Raw genomic sequence first — 14,291 nt, 5'->3', positions numbered from 1 at the left:
ACTAAACAGCAGATGATAAAGAGCTAAAATCAGACTTGTTGATTCTTTCCTTCAGGGACACTTGAAAAGATGCACTTAGAAGAGATGTGTTTTAGGAGATAAGAGCCCAGACAACTTTAGTATGAGACGCCAGATGACACAACACCCTGTCAAAAGTAGAAATAACATTGTGGCTCATCATGATCTTCTTCAGAACAAATAGAAAAACCTTTCTTCTCACAGACCATTCAGCAGCAGAAGCTACGAGCACCAAAGAGGGAAAGGAAAGGGAGAGGAGGGGAGGGAAAAGGAGGGGAAGGAAAACTTACCTCTGTGACTGGAAACACCCCACTATTTCCAACTGACATTTGTTTCCCTTGATTTACACTCCTCTCTGGCCTCCCAGTACAACTATCAAATCTATATAGGTGTTTTTTATAAGAGCCTGCCAGGAAAAAGACCTAGTTACTAAAGCTCAGTAGGTTTGAGCTATTTTAAACTTTATGCATGTTGATTTACCTTAATTAAATGTCCTAAGAAACATTTGCAATTATGTGAAGCTGGGACCCTGAAATTAATTTCTCTCTAACAATAGTAACTAAGAATTGCAGACAGAGAATGCAAGCTTAGGGGAAGGAGGAAGTTTTCAAGATGCAAATCTAGTTTTCAAGTTTATTTAGATTCTTGACAGAACCAGGAACGAAATAGGACAGTTCTCCATTCAATAAATAATAGCTTTCATATTATCATTCTACTTACCACTTTCCTCTTTCTTTTTGGTTTTTGGTTGGTTGGTTGGGGTTTTTCGCTTGGTTTGGGGTTTTGGTTTGGGGTGGGGGAAGGGGGTGGTTTTGGTTCATTGATTGGGTGGAGTTTTTGGTGGTTTTCACACCCTGGCCTTGACCCTGTCTCACTCACTCACCATTTCACTTAGAAGTGTCAGACAATAATCTTTTTCAAAATAGTACTCAGCACAGGGATAGAATGGGGCTTGCAAGTATCTAAATATTCTGTAAAGATGCAGAAAGTACAAAAAAATTCCCTTGCCCTGCTTGTTATCTATTCTTACACACTTTTGGTTACTTTTCTTATTACAGCAGTGGTTTCTAACAGTGCACACATCATGCTCTTCTGTCTATCGCCTGTCAATCTAACTCACATCAAATTAGCAAAAAAAATAGGTTACTTTCTAAACATTCAGAAATGTGTTAAGGGATCCTCAAAACAAATACAATGGCATGTTACTCTTAAAAAAAAAAAAAAAAGGAGTATTTTAATTAGAAGGCATGCCACTCCTTAGCTTCTCTGGACTGTCAGAGATGAATAGCATATACTGAGGGCTAAATCTTTTTAACTTGAAGATAAATGGTCTTTCAGCTGTAGCTGTGTACAGTGTCAGTGACATCCAGTCACCTGTTCTGTTTACCGCAGCTGTGGATTCTGCTGGGATCTCTTGGGGATGGAGCTTAGTCTCTCTTTCCTGCTAAAAATGACAGTCGGTTGGCTTAAAATGCTTTCTCAAGAACCTGTGATGCTCTGAATGTATCTGTTAATGACATACTCATTAATATCCAGCCTTGAAAATATACATAAGAGCATGTCAAATTATGAATACATGGAAGTGCAAATATATTTTAGATTTTGTATAAAAGCTTGCAAAAATTTGTTTACTGTGTTTCTTTTAGTTTCAAAGAAAGAGCTAAAAGCTCTTCATATTTCATAGAATTCTAGAATATCTCAAGTCAGAAGAGACCTGTAAGGATCATAGACTCCAACTTCCTTCTCCTCACAGGACTATCTAAAATAAAACTATATGACCAAGAGCATCATGGCTTAGTGCCACAATCACTGCCCTGGGTAGCCCATTCCAGTGACCAACCACCATCTCAGTGAAAATCATTTTTCTCATGTCCAATCTGAACTTCCTCTGAGGTAGCTTCATTCCATTTCCTGGTGTCCTATCACTGGTCACCAGAGAGAGGAGATCAGCACCTCCCACTCTGCTGCCCCCATTGAGGAAGCTGGAGCTGGAGCTCTCCAAGCTGAACAAGCCAAGTGACCTCAGCAGCAACTTGTAAGTCTTGCCCTCAAGGTCTTCAAATTTTTCCTTCATCTCAAAATGAAAGTAGAGCATTAGGAGTACTGTATTTCTTGAACAGTTTTTTGTCAGAAAGGCAAAAGCCATAACATACAATAGGGGCACAATGAAAGTCTAGTTCCCCCTTTCTTTAGAGGTGTAAATTTACCTAAGACGACAGTATTTCTAGTCCCTATGAAAGACACCAACCAGACCAGCCTTATTCAGTAAGGTCTTCACTCTTGTCACCTTAGCAATCTTCTTGCACATCTCAATAATTTCTAGAACAAGCCTCCCTAGAGATGAGCGGGAAATAAAACGCGCTGCATCCCCCAGGCTTGACACCAGTTATACTTGTTGGGAGATGCACTACAGCCTGCATATGAGTGCAAGTTTTGTGCATGCACAAAACACAGACACCAACTCCCAGCTAGTTCAGTGGGATTTCAGAAATAGTCTTCAGGCTCACACTGTGGTCAAGTTTAGGCGTCTAAGGTGGAGAACTCTGCCCAAGTGCTCCCTAGTCCATTAACCCACTTGCAGAGAGAGAGGGTATGTGTTTCTCTCTGTGCATGCAAGCAACAGAGAGTGTGAGTGCACAAGCAAGTGAACTAGATGAAAGTGGTATTTTATTGATAAGGGCTAAGTGAAAGCTGGGATGTCAGGTTGGACAGACACATTCAGTGTTCACACTTTCTTTCCAGTTTCCTCTATCTTGGCTTCTTTTCTTTTGCTAATACATATGCTCTCTACCTGAAGGATCTATGTAGTCACTTGGGAAACATTAGAATCCAAACCCATACTTTAAAGTGAGTCCCACATTGTCACAATGCAATAAATCTGTAACAGACATTTTCATGCATCTGCGAGAGATGTTCTCACAATGCCTGGAGTGCAATCATCTTTTAAGCTTTCAAATTGGACAGAACATGTCAGACCTACTTCAGCTGTAACTTCTGCTATTGTACCACAGCATTGCTGCCTCAGCTCAAAACAATGCTATGAAACAGTGCTGGGTTGTCCTGCTTGCTGCCATAAGCCTAACGTATCTCAAGCAGAATTCCTTGTCTCTTGATTACCCATTAGCTTCATTTGTATAACCACTTCTGATTTATGGAAGCAAACAGTAGATTCTGCTTTTACAGACTGATATTAATTCAATATCAGTAATTATCATCTGGTTGGGAGAGAAGCAGCTAGATTTTAATCACTACTTAATATGGCAACTAACTAGGTTGCTTTTTCCACAATATCATCAAACATGACCAGTCTAAACTCTGAAAAACTGAAATGTGCAAAGAATTCAAATTAATATCTAACTAGTTTAAAAGTTAGAGTGATTAAGCACTCAGTTAAGAATGGAGCATTTTCCGTCAAGCAGACTTTCAGAGTCTTCATACTTACTAAACTTAACTAAAATTATTTCTTGAGATAATTTCTTCTATCAACTGTAATTTGTGTTTTATTTACAATCTGTAAAAAAAAAAATATCTTTTCAGACCATGAGATTGTAACTGGCCCAATTCTCACACAGTGAAGGGCGGTGGGGTGTGGATAACTTGATGGCTGTTTTCATTTGGTTCGTTGCTGGTTTATATTGAGTTTCAACACTTTGACGTTGAGACAGGCTCATGCCAACAACTATCGCAGAAACTTCACAAAACAGATCAAACAAAAGACTTAAGACCCAGCCTTAGAAATCTCTCTTCCACTGTGCAAAACTGCCAGTGCCAAGATCACTGCAGTGATCTTGAAAAGTGAACAAATAGCTGCTAAGATTAGATCACTTAACTGATTTTCACATGTGATTTAAAACACGGTATGAGCCCCTCTCTCTGGAGAGATAAGACTAGAACTCCAATCTGCACCACTCTCATCCTTGGAATTAATGCTTTAATGCACAGTTATGCCACCCTTTCAAATAAGAAATGAAGTCATGGCCTTCGCTTATTCCTCCTAACACTGACGATGCTGAAGTTCCAGTGTGCATCAAATTCTCAAGAGAGGAACAAATTTCACATAGTAGCACATAACTCTTTTTTATTTAAGTTTATGCAGCTAGCCTCTCAGAATATGCAGAAAGCAAAGAATAGTACAAATCCACCCCACACTTCTTACTCTTATATACAAAACAACTTTTATGTAAAAACATAGCCAAGATGTATCATTTTAAAGCTGTTTGCAGCAACTGTGCAGTTTATCATTAGCCTCTACGCTTCCATCATATCACAAAGACATAAATGCACATATTTCCCTGAGCAGTGGTGGAGAGGAAGTATATAATCTTTTACTGCAGGTTATGCCTTAGTGATGGGATTCAGCCTATAAACAAATCCAATGAGTCATTCATTTTGAAGAAAAAAATAATCTATAGATCAGGTAAGCTTCAATTACAGTATTTTTGCTAGTGAAAAAATTAGCACAGCTACTATCTCAACTAAGTCAAGAGAAAGGACAGCTAAATCCATCTTTGCAAAAAAGGAAAATTTCATTTGTTTTCTGCACTGAAGTTCTCTCAATTAAATGGGTAATTTCCTTTTCTATGCTTGCTAAATTAAAAGACCAAAAACTCAAAGCAAAACAAATCCAAAACCAGAGAGAGGACAGAAGTGAAACAGTGGGTTTAAAATAATATCTGGTCTTTTAGCTTGAAAAGGCTACCAACTTTGAAGATGTATAAAAAAATGTGCAGGAACCTCGTAGGCTAACTCTTCCAGGATTTCATACAGACCTCTTAAACGCACAATACACAGGTACATCATGTAAAGCCACTTGCTTTTCTGAGTAATACGAATGCCCAGGACACAATCTCAAACAGATTTATCTGGAGGAAAACCAAGTAAACATACTTCAAACTTCTGTGGACTGCATACATACCCCATAAAAAAAAATTGCAGTATACTTTTCCAGCAGGTTAACCTATCATTGCACTCCTTCTGACTCGGCTGTAATTCAGCCAGGCCTGCAAATGACTTTGACTGAGTGTTAAAACCTTTGTTAAGTAAAAGCAAGGCTGCTGAATCAGTCAACTGACCACTTGCCAACTGCCTATATTTAGAAGAAACTGTTCCTCCAAGTATTAAGTTTATTATTTTTTGTTGCTTCACAAAGAGTCAAATATATTCCAAGCAGAGCAATTCTGCTTCTCATATATCAAAAAAAAAAAAAAAAAAGCAAACTCAAAGGAAACGTTCCTTTCTTTCCTCCTATCCTGCTGACTGCAGGAGAGTACGCAAGGGTGACCAAGCAGAATATGCCATTCTCTGTTAGCACACTTGCTAGACTCTATGTCTCCACTTATCTCCATGAGTTCGAAAAGCATGGTAACATCTGAAGAAACAGTGCAGAGTTTTCTCCTTCCTACCAACTCATCTTTGCTCAGTTTTTAATCACTATTGTAAAAGTGCAAGAGACTATTTAAGTATAATTTGTAGCACAATAAGATTAACCATTAGGGAGAGGGTCACTTCAGCATGACATTCTGTCACTTAATCAAAGGCCGGTTCAGCAGCTAACTTGGTTAGTTAGTGGCAGGCACTGTATCCAGAGCCACTTCCACACAGAAGACTAAAACAGAATCAAAATTTTGTCAAATACAAGAAGACACAAAGAGAATTATTGCTATCGAAATACAGCAACAGCAAAATTTTTTAACTAGTACAAAACCGGTAAATCATGTCAGGTATACTGCAAAATCTCACTGGGCTCTGGGCAGAAGTTGACATAAGGAGGCTTAACACTAATAAATTGAGTCTAGAGGGGAATGTACAAAAGCAGGTTATGACTGTGCAGGATGGAACTAGGCCAGTGCATTAGATCTATTACACATTATTCAATTATTGTCAAATGATGCAGAAACAAGGAAAGAGAACTATCTGACACCATCCAGACGTCACTGTTTTCTGAAATGTTCCTAACCTTTTCACTGTCCGTCCTCTACCCTTACTATGCTGCAATCTATTCATATCTGATTAGAACAAGTGATATCATTCCAGTTGTTAAGGGTCTGTCTAACTGTTGCTGGCACCAGGCTCTCTTCTTTGGAGAAAAACAATATAACAGGAGCATTATCAAGTCATTTAAGTGCTGAGCCTGATCTCCCTCTGGCAAATGGGACTTTGGTGCTGCTCCCATCCTGCCCCTTTCACACTGAAGTCCCACACCACCTCCACACCTCCCCGGCAGAATCTCACCATACACTCCAAACCTGACCTTTTACACCCTCTCCTTTTAGCACACCTCTTTCTTGCAAGGACATATGTAACAGATACATAGGGGTTAATAAAACTATCCTGCCCATCACTTGGGTCCACAATCTTGGCATCATGTTCAGTTTAGACACACGCATCCTGCCTATTGCAAAGTCCCACAGTGGCTTTTTGTCATCAACCTCTCCCGTCTACCCTGAGAGCCAAAACAACTGGCTATCATTACCTAATGGTTTAATCACAGAAACGTTACATTTGGCTTCAGCAGAGATAACCTAGTAGCTTCCAGAACCACGCTATGGAAAACCTTCCCCTAGTCTGTGGCTCTGACCCTGCCACATCGGCTCTGTCCATACAGGCTTCTCTCTCCTGGCTCTCCTTGATCCCACACATTAAACAGAATCCCTAAACTACATTTTGTAACCTTTTCAAACCTTCCTCTGCTTCATCTATCATCTCCTATTCAATAATAAAATGTTAACTTTTATCTCCAGCAAGTCAGTAGCAGAGGAATGGAAAGAGTAATCAGATCTTCTCATTTCCCCCTACGTTGTCTCTATGCTTAAAGACACCAACCCCCCCAATCTTCCTTATTCTAACTCCTACTGAAAGATGCCTTTGGAATTTATTTCTGTGTAGAACAATTAACAAAGGATTCGAGCTACACATGCAATGATTCAACACCCAAAAAGTTATTCAGGATAGAAATATGGCTTAATCTTGATTAATCTGATCTACTTCACCCCCTCCAGTTGAAAATCCACCACAATGTGCTTTATTCTTCCATTTCCATTCCTTTTTTGTGTGTGAAAAAGGAGAAAATATCACTGCACCAGAGACTAATGAAAGGCAAGGTATGTAGGCTATTATTTTAAAATGTTATTTGTCTTCTAAAACAAACAAACAAAAAAATCCATCAGGAAAAGCATTTTTAATTTTCAGCTTTTGTAGCCTGTATGGTTTTAGTGAAACTATAAAAGGCTATTAAATCATTCAACATGTTTTCCTTACAACTGCAGGTAGTAGTTTTACATATGTTCATCCAATACAGGTTTTATTTCGGTTTGCTTGTATGGAGGGGCTTCCACTCCTTCCTCTGGGACACTGCTCTCCTAGCTAAAAGACCTCATTTTCAGGAAATATTCTCTTATTATTAAGCCTCCTCTGAGCAATTTGCAATTTCTTATTTATACCTATGTACATAAATGAATGATTCATTTTTTGCATTGCTTTTAGTACCCCATAGATCCAGACTGCTCTCATGTCTCAGCTCAGTAGTAATTTAAGGAAGCTTTATGTTTAGTTCATCTCTACTTCCTTGGAAGTCAATTCTTTAAACCATTTTTTATGATTCTCTGAATTATTTCTCCAGTTAAGAAATATTTTTGGTTATATGATACTCAAAACAGAAGGAAGCATTCCACTACAAATTGCATAATGATGATGGAAAAGAGACAAAGTCTAGAGGACATAACCCTCCCTAGTAAAGACGTGCACATTTGTATAAACATGCATCACTATGCAATATGAAGGTTGCATCCCAAATTTGCATTTTTTAACACATCACCCTACAAACATGTCTTACTTGCATTACAGTGACACTCCCATCTCCACCTTGCTATTTTCATGCTCTCAGATTTTTCTCCTCATATTGAATGTATATTTGGAATTACTCTTGAAAAGAATTTCCCAAACTATTTTTCTAATCATTTCACTCATCTCTGTAAGCCCTGTAACATGTATCTGCTCAGCACAGCTCACAAACATTCTTTGTTTAAATATTTATCTCAGAATTATATTAGCACAATGTTTACTCTTTTTTCCACATTACTAATGAACCCTGACTGTGGAGTTCATGCTGCAGAGTACATGGTTTCTTCTGACTGATTTAAGGAACCAAAGGTTAATCAGCTGTAAGACTCTGATTCTGCAACATTTTTAGGTGTATGTACAACTTATACCTGTGAGTTTTCCAAATGAAGTCAACATCATTACTCATAATTCTGTACATACTGTAAGTGCCCTGCTAAACAGAGTCAAGTCCCCTGTGAGCTACTGGATTAATGCAAAGATGCATGAGAGGGTAAGACTTGATTCCTTGTCTTAATGATTGAAAGCTTTTTTACCCCACTGCCTAGATAAGTTCACTGATTTCCCAGAAAATAACTTCTGCTTCACTTCCATAATGTTTTTCACTTCCCATAAAGCCATCACATTATTCCAGCTAAATTAAATATTATTTTCAAAGTAACCACTAATATAACAAAACTCCAGACAGGCAAATAAAAGGTAATATGAACAAACATGCAAGTGACTCAGCTTGTTTTTAAACTGTGGTCAAATACATCTGTTCAAACCATGCCATCATCACTAACTGTTCTTTGAACTTCTTTGCCTCAGAAACAAGCACAACATTCATTTTTCTTATCTATCGAAGCAATGCCTTGGAAGCCTTCTTTACTGTTCTGAAGGGCATCTCCCTGGTTATGGGCCCAGCCCTCACTTTGGGAAATGCCCAGTCACACAGTCCAATTTTTCTCTAGGCATGATTCTCCGTTTGACCAGTGTATCATTCTGCCAGCGGTAACATTGGTCTAGAATTATAATCTCTTTTCTTATGGCAGCAAGGGATTAAAGGAACTTGAAGTTTTAGGGGGTTGGTTTTTATTGTTCTGGGTTTTGTGGCTTTTATTGTTTGTTTGTCCAAATACTGTTAACTGCTGAAGATGACACAGCATTTAGAAAGATTACTTCCTCAGCTAATCTGCTATTCTCTGCAGAGGGAGGACCATCTTTCAACTGCTAGTTTGAAGCAGTTTGCTGCAGGATGTGGATATCTCAGAATCATTTGTGCACTAAGCCCTTTGCTGGGCTCATTCTGTCCTCTTTGACTTCCCTGAAGCCACCATACGAAGCATTAGGCTCTCCATTAAGCAAAGACCTAAGGCCAGGGAAAAAGTACTGGCTGGCAGCCATTGTCTCAGCATCTCTCAGGGGAAATTCTGACAATTTCTTAATTCTTTTTTTTTATTCTTACAGCTGCTTTCTTGACAGACTCCCTCTATTTAACTTCTCACAGTCATTCAGCTTCACTGCAGTCTGAAGCACGAGATTACTTGAAAAATACCAAATTTAACTACCTCATGCAGCTCGCAGTATTTCATATCAGAGAATTCCCAAAGAAATAATTCTGAATTTTTACTTCTCTATTTAATTGCCTTTAATATTTTGATAATCATTTTTATAACAATTCTGAAGATACACCACTGAAGCCTCAAACTTTTTATTTATTTTTCTAATTAAATTCTACAAAATTATGTATCGACTGATTAGTCACTCTTCTCCCACTTGAGGGCTTAGCTGTGCCTCAAAGAGTATAACCCAGAGAGAGACAGACTGAATTGCCACCAAACATACCAATAACATAAGAAACCGGGGAAGAGACAGCAAGGTTTTGTGAAGTATGACACTTTTGTACGAAATCTTTTGAAGTTTAAAGAACAATTCAATAAGCATGCAGCGGAAGACAAACTAGGCAATGCACTGTACTTGAGTCTCCAAAAATATTATTCAAAAGTTTCCTAGAGGCTAGTGAAGAACCTAAATCACCAAAGAAAAAAAGAGGTGTAATCGTCTTATGGCAAAATAAAGAACTAAAAGTTAGGAAAGAAAGGACAGGAAAAAATGGCCGGTTTTCACAATTAAGGAAAAATATCTGTGAAGGATTCTCCACAAGGATACGTGCTGGGATATCTGCTGTTCTTCATATCTATAAATAATAAATAATATTACTTCCAGTAGGACAGGCAGGCAAATAATGAGCTGAAAAAAGCTGCAGACAATATCAGATTATTCAGGAGAGTCAAATCTAAAACTATCTACATAAAAGCTGCAGAAAGGACTTATGACACTGAGGGACTAGGTAATAAAACAGTAAATGGAAATAATGATAGTGAAGTGCAGACTACAGAAAACATGAGGAAACAAGCCCATCTCCATTTTTTAACTGTATTTGGGTACCATACACAGTCAGATCAGCTTTAAAATGGGTTTTACTAAGCAGAAAAAACATCATGTATTCATTTTAAATTTAACTCTGAAAGCATCAGAAAAACTGTTTCTGACGGTAAAATAAATAAGTAAGTAGAATATACCAAGAACTCTTAAGAAAAAACTGAAATGCTGCAATACTACTGTCAAAGTCTTTTACACACTCATGCCTTAAATACGGCAGGCAGTTCTGGGCTCCACAACTTTCAAGGGGCTGACAAAATTATAAAATCTTCAGAGCAAGGCTACAAGGATAAGCAGAGTGACAGAACAGTGTGTACAAAGGAGCAACAGAAAAACTTAGCTTGGAAATGTTTGGGAGAAGAGATAGGGGATATGGTAATACTGAACACCATGGAGAAAGTGAACAAAAAATACTCACTCAAGAATTAAGAACCATGGAACACCCATTAAAATTGTTGGCCAGATGGTTTAAAGCAAACAAACAGGGATATTGCCCCAGTCACACAGAGCACATGATAAAATTGTAAAACTCACTGTCTCAGGGATTTTGTAGAAGACAAAGCATAAGCTGATTCAGAAAAAAAAATAAAAATTTTTTTTAAAAAAAGGCCAACTATATGGAAGATAGCTCTGGCTTTGCCTAACACAGTAGTTCAGATATATATTTTTTAAATCGGCAGAGGCAATCACTGAGAATGTTCTATGACTACATGACAATTCACAAAAGGAAAAGTCATTGTTCTTAAAGAAAAAAATAGCCTAATGGAGACTTAATTATTAATAGATAATACATAGATAATTTTCTACTCTAACAATCAATGAAGATACACAATACAAGAGTCTTAGAAAACCAAAAATGTGCAAGGTCTTTCTGTGGTATACTCTGAAGCTAGAATTTGCTTCATGTGGAAAAACAGCCTTGATGAATGTTGTGGATGGAGCCAGACCCAAATGAATAGTGAAACAGTTGCAGTAATGGTTTCTCCTGCACAGTCTGGAGCTATTGTTCATGAGTAAAGAAAATTTTCCTTTATTCATGCTGAGTAGTACTCATGTTCTGTAATCAGTTTAACATAACAAGATTACCTATGGTGTGATACTCGCACTGTAATATCATCAGGCCTCTGAGATATGACAGTAGAGCCTTAGCGTCTTGCACAGATATGGCTACAGCAGCACAGCAATACACAGCAGCTCATTACTTCTGGGCCATTTGCCCATTTAGCCAGGCAGCTTTACCTTACATGAGTGGCAAACCAAACACAGCCCTTTGTTTACCCTCAACTCAGCATTTGGCTACCTTGTATGAGCAGAGAAGGATTCTCCGCTAAAGGCTAGACCAAGCAGGACAGAAAACACATCATCAGCCTTCTGTGTTGCAGAATACAATCTTCAATTACTCTGGGTTACCTTTTCCAGGCTACCGTGGTACAGGGTTACTTGGCAAATGGAAGCCCACCTATAAGATCTGTTCTGAACTGGACACACTAGTGCTCAGGTGCTTCCTCCTCAGCTGTGTTCAGCTGACATGACCATGCAATGAAAAATCACACTCTGAAAGACATTCCCCCCCCACAATACTCTTCCCTGTAGAGGAGACCTCCTCCAAAACATGTGTTTTTCTCCCGCAGTTCAGAAGGTACAAAGGGAAGTCTGCATTTCTTTTGAAAAGCCACTTTGCAGGAATAAAAAGGGCTACTGTTCAGTTGCTGTGCTCCCTGTTTCATCTAAACTAAAGAAATAATATTATCTATTATCCATGAACCTCTTCAGATTGTAGTTTTCCAGAAAACTCCTTTCTGATTATAACAGCTGCTCAGAAATATTAGTGCAGTATTTGCTTTTAGTAGTAAAATCAAGATGTTCTTACCGCATGCCACTTACTAATGGTGTAGAGGGGACCGCTATCATAACATAATTAATGTCTATTAACATTAAGTAAGACTAACTTTGATATACTCAAGCAGGTAACTTGCCAAAACCAAATCTCCCATTCAAATGTTGCAATATGAGACATGCTGATGTGAAAATGTATTACCTATTTGTCACTGCACTATGCAGTATCTTTTAACAGGGCTACCAAAGCTCAGTTTGTTTACATGAAAACATAATGGAAACACTTTATAAACTCCTAAAAATACATAGTAAAACAACTTCGCTGGCATGTGATCAAGATTACATACTTCATGTTTACTGTTAACATTTGCCAACACAGTTAAATATTAAGGGAGCCACCAAGGGATTTATTTTGTCTTTGATTTTGCCAGTCCTCTAAAAAATGCCTTAATTCTCTGATTTCCAACATATGCATGACAACAAAAGATGGTATAACAAACCATCCTTTAAAAATCATTACATACAGAGCATGATGGCTATCGGAGAAAGAGGATCTTGGTTTTATGATTGCTCACTCTCTAGAGATTCATAACAGGTGTATGGAACTGGGAAGACCCTACTATTCTAATCATCAACAACGAAGTTTACATTTAGCTATCTACAGCAATCCTCCAAAGGGTGGGGAGGAGACCCTGCAGCACGTAAGGCCCAAGCGCCCAAAAATATAGGGCAAAAATATCAGCCACTGAATTTTTTTTTACTAACTCATTATTAGTCCTATAATTGAACATACTTCTTAGAGCTGGGATAGCTAGCAGGAGTGCAGGCTGCCCATGAAAGCGTAATAACTGCAAAATCGAGTTTTGCACAGAAAATCAACCCCTACAATTGGAAATAAGCTGGTGTAAGACCATCCCAGTCTCAAAAACATCCTACCTTTGCAGTGCACGTAAGGGAAAATAACAGCACACACTATCTCGGGCCAGATTATCAGTCACTGTAAACAAATGCACTGCAGTTTCAGCACAACCCTACGAACAGAGTGATTCTAGAATAGAATCTATATGTCTGCACAATTCCTAGCACAATATTAACTACCTATGGCAGATGAGACACCGTTATGGGGCTGGTCCTTGATCACCTGAGCATATTCCTCAGTTATTTGAAGTCTTGCTTCTCCAAACTTATCTCCTGCTCCTAGTGACACTTAGACCACAGAAATGGCAGTTTTTCCATGACTTCTGATATTTCTTCCCCATTCAACTGCGCAACTTGATGCATCTGAAAGTAACTACAAATGCGCAACTAATCCCAAAACAGCACGCTGCCACCACCCACATGCCTGTCAAATGTGGGTTCATATATTTGTTAAGTGGAGCATTATTCAGCAATAACTAGAGGGCAGAAAGGTGTGAGAAGAAAATGCACCCCCAGAACATGCTCCAGCCGACGCAAAGGTCACAAGCCCCATTCTCTCCCCACTGCCCGCCCTGCTGAGCAACGCTGCTGAAACACTACGAGAAGTTTTGGGGAGCATCCGCGGCTGCTGAAGAGGCCGGTGTCTGCAATTACCGGCAACTCGGGCGAAGTTTTCCGCCCGCCGGCCCCCGCCGTGACTCACCAGTTTGGACTGGGCGCGCTGCAGGAACTCCTCCATGGCGCCGGCCGGCAGGACCGCCGCGCCGCGCCCCGCCGCACCGCGCCGCGCCGCACCGCACCGCGCTCCCGCGCTGTCCCCGCGCTGCCCGCTCCGGAGCGCGGCCCCGCCGCCCGCCCCGCCCCGCCCCGCCCCGCCCGCCGCGGGCGGTGACGTCAGGCCGTGCCGCAAGGGCCGGCGCGGAGGGGCGCGGAGGGGCGCGGAGGGGCGCGGCAGCGGCGGGAAGCGCGGAGCGGGCGGCCCTTTCCGCGCGGCGGGGTCGCGGTTCCCGCTGGCCCGCGCCGCCCGTCAGGCCCTGAGGAGCTTTGATTTGTGGCGTTTCAATAGCGTGTGGCCGAAATAAAGGGCGCTCTAAGACCCGCCTCGGGGTGTCAAAGCAACAGGTACGAACTGGGGGCTGCTGCTGGTCCTCAGGCGGGGATTTCGCGGTTTCCCATTTTACAGATGGTAAAACTCAGCAACGCAGAGCTCGAGGGCATCGGGGTCAGAGGCAGTGGCCGTCTCGGGGTCCCCTTACCGC

At 40.1% G+C, this 14,291-nt stretch overlaps 1 protein-coding gene across 1 annotated transcript in view; it reads right to left on the bottom strand.

The window, feature by feature from the left end:
* PRUNE2 (prune homolog 2 with BCH domain) overlaps positions 1 to 13,831 on the bottom strand; it is a 136,780-nt gene extending 122,949 nt beyond the window's left edge. The window contains exon 1 of the mRNA XM_065655573.1: positions 13,736 to 13,831. Coding sequence (XP_065511645.1) covers positions 13,736 to 13,771 — 36 coding nt within the window. The 5' untranslated portion in view covers positions 13,772 to 13,831. The remainder of the gene's footprint in view (positions 1 to 13,735) is intronic.
* Positions 13,832 to 14,291: the final 460 nt, after the last annotated feature.

This window comes from Caloenas nicobarica, chromosome Z (genome assembly GCF_036013445.1).
Source record: "Caloenas nicobarica isolate bCalNic1 chromosome Z, bCalNic1.hap1, whole genome shotgun sequence".
Classification (NCBI taxonomy): domain Eukaryota; kingdom Metazoa; phylum Chordata; class Aves; order Columbiformes; family Columbidae; genus Caloenas; species Caloenas nicobarica.
The sequence above is the reverse complement of the archived record's forward strand: the minus strand, read 5'-3'. Positions and strand labels throughout refer to the sequence as shown.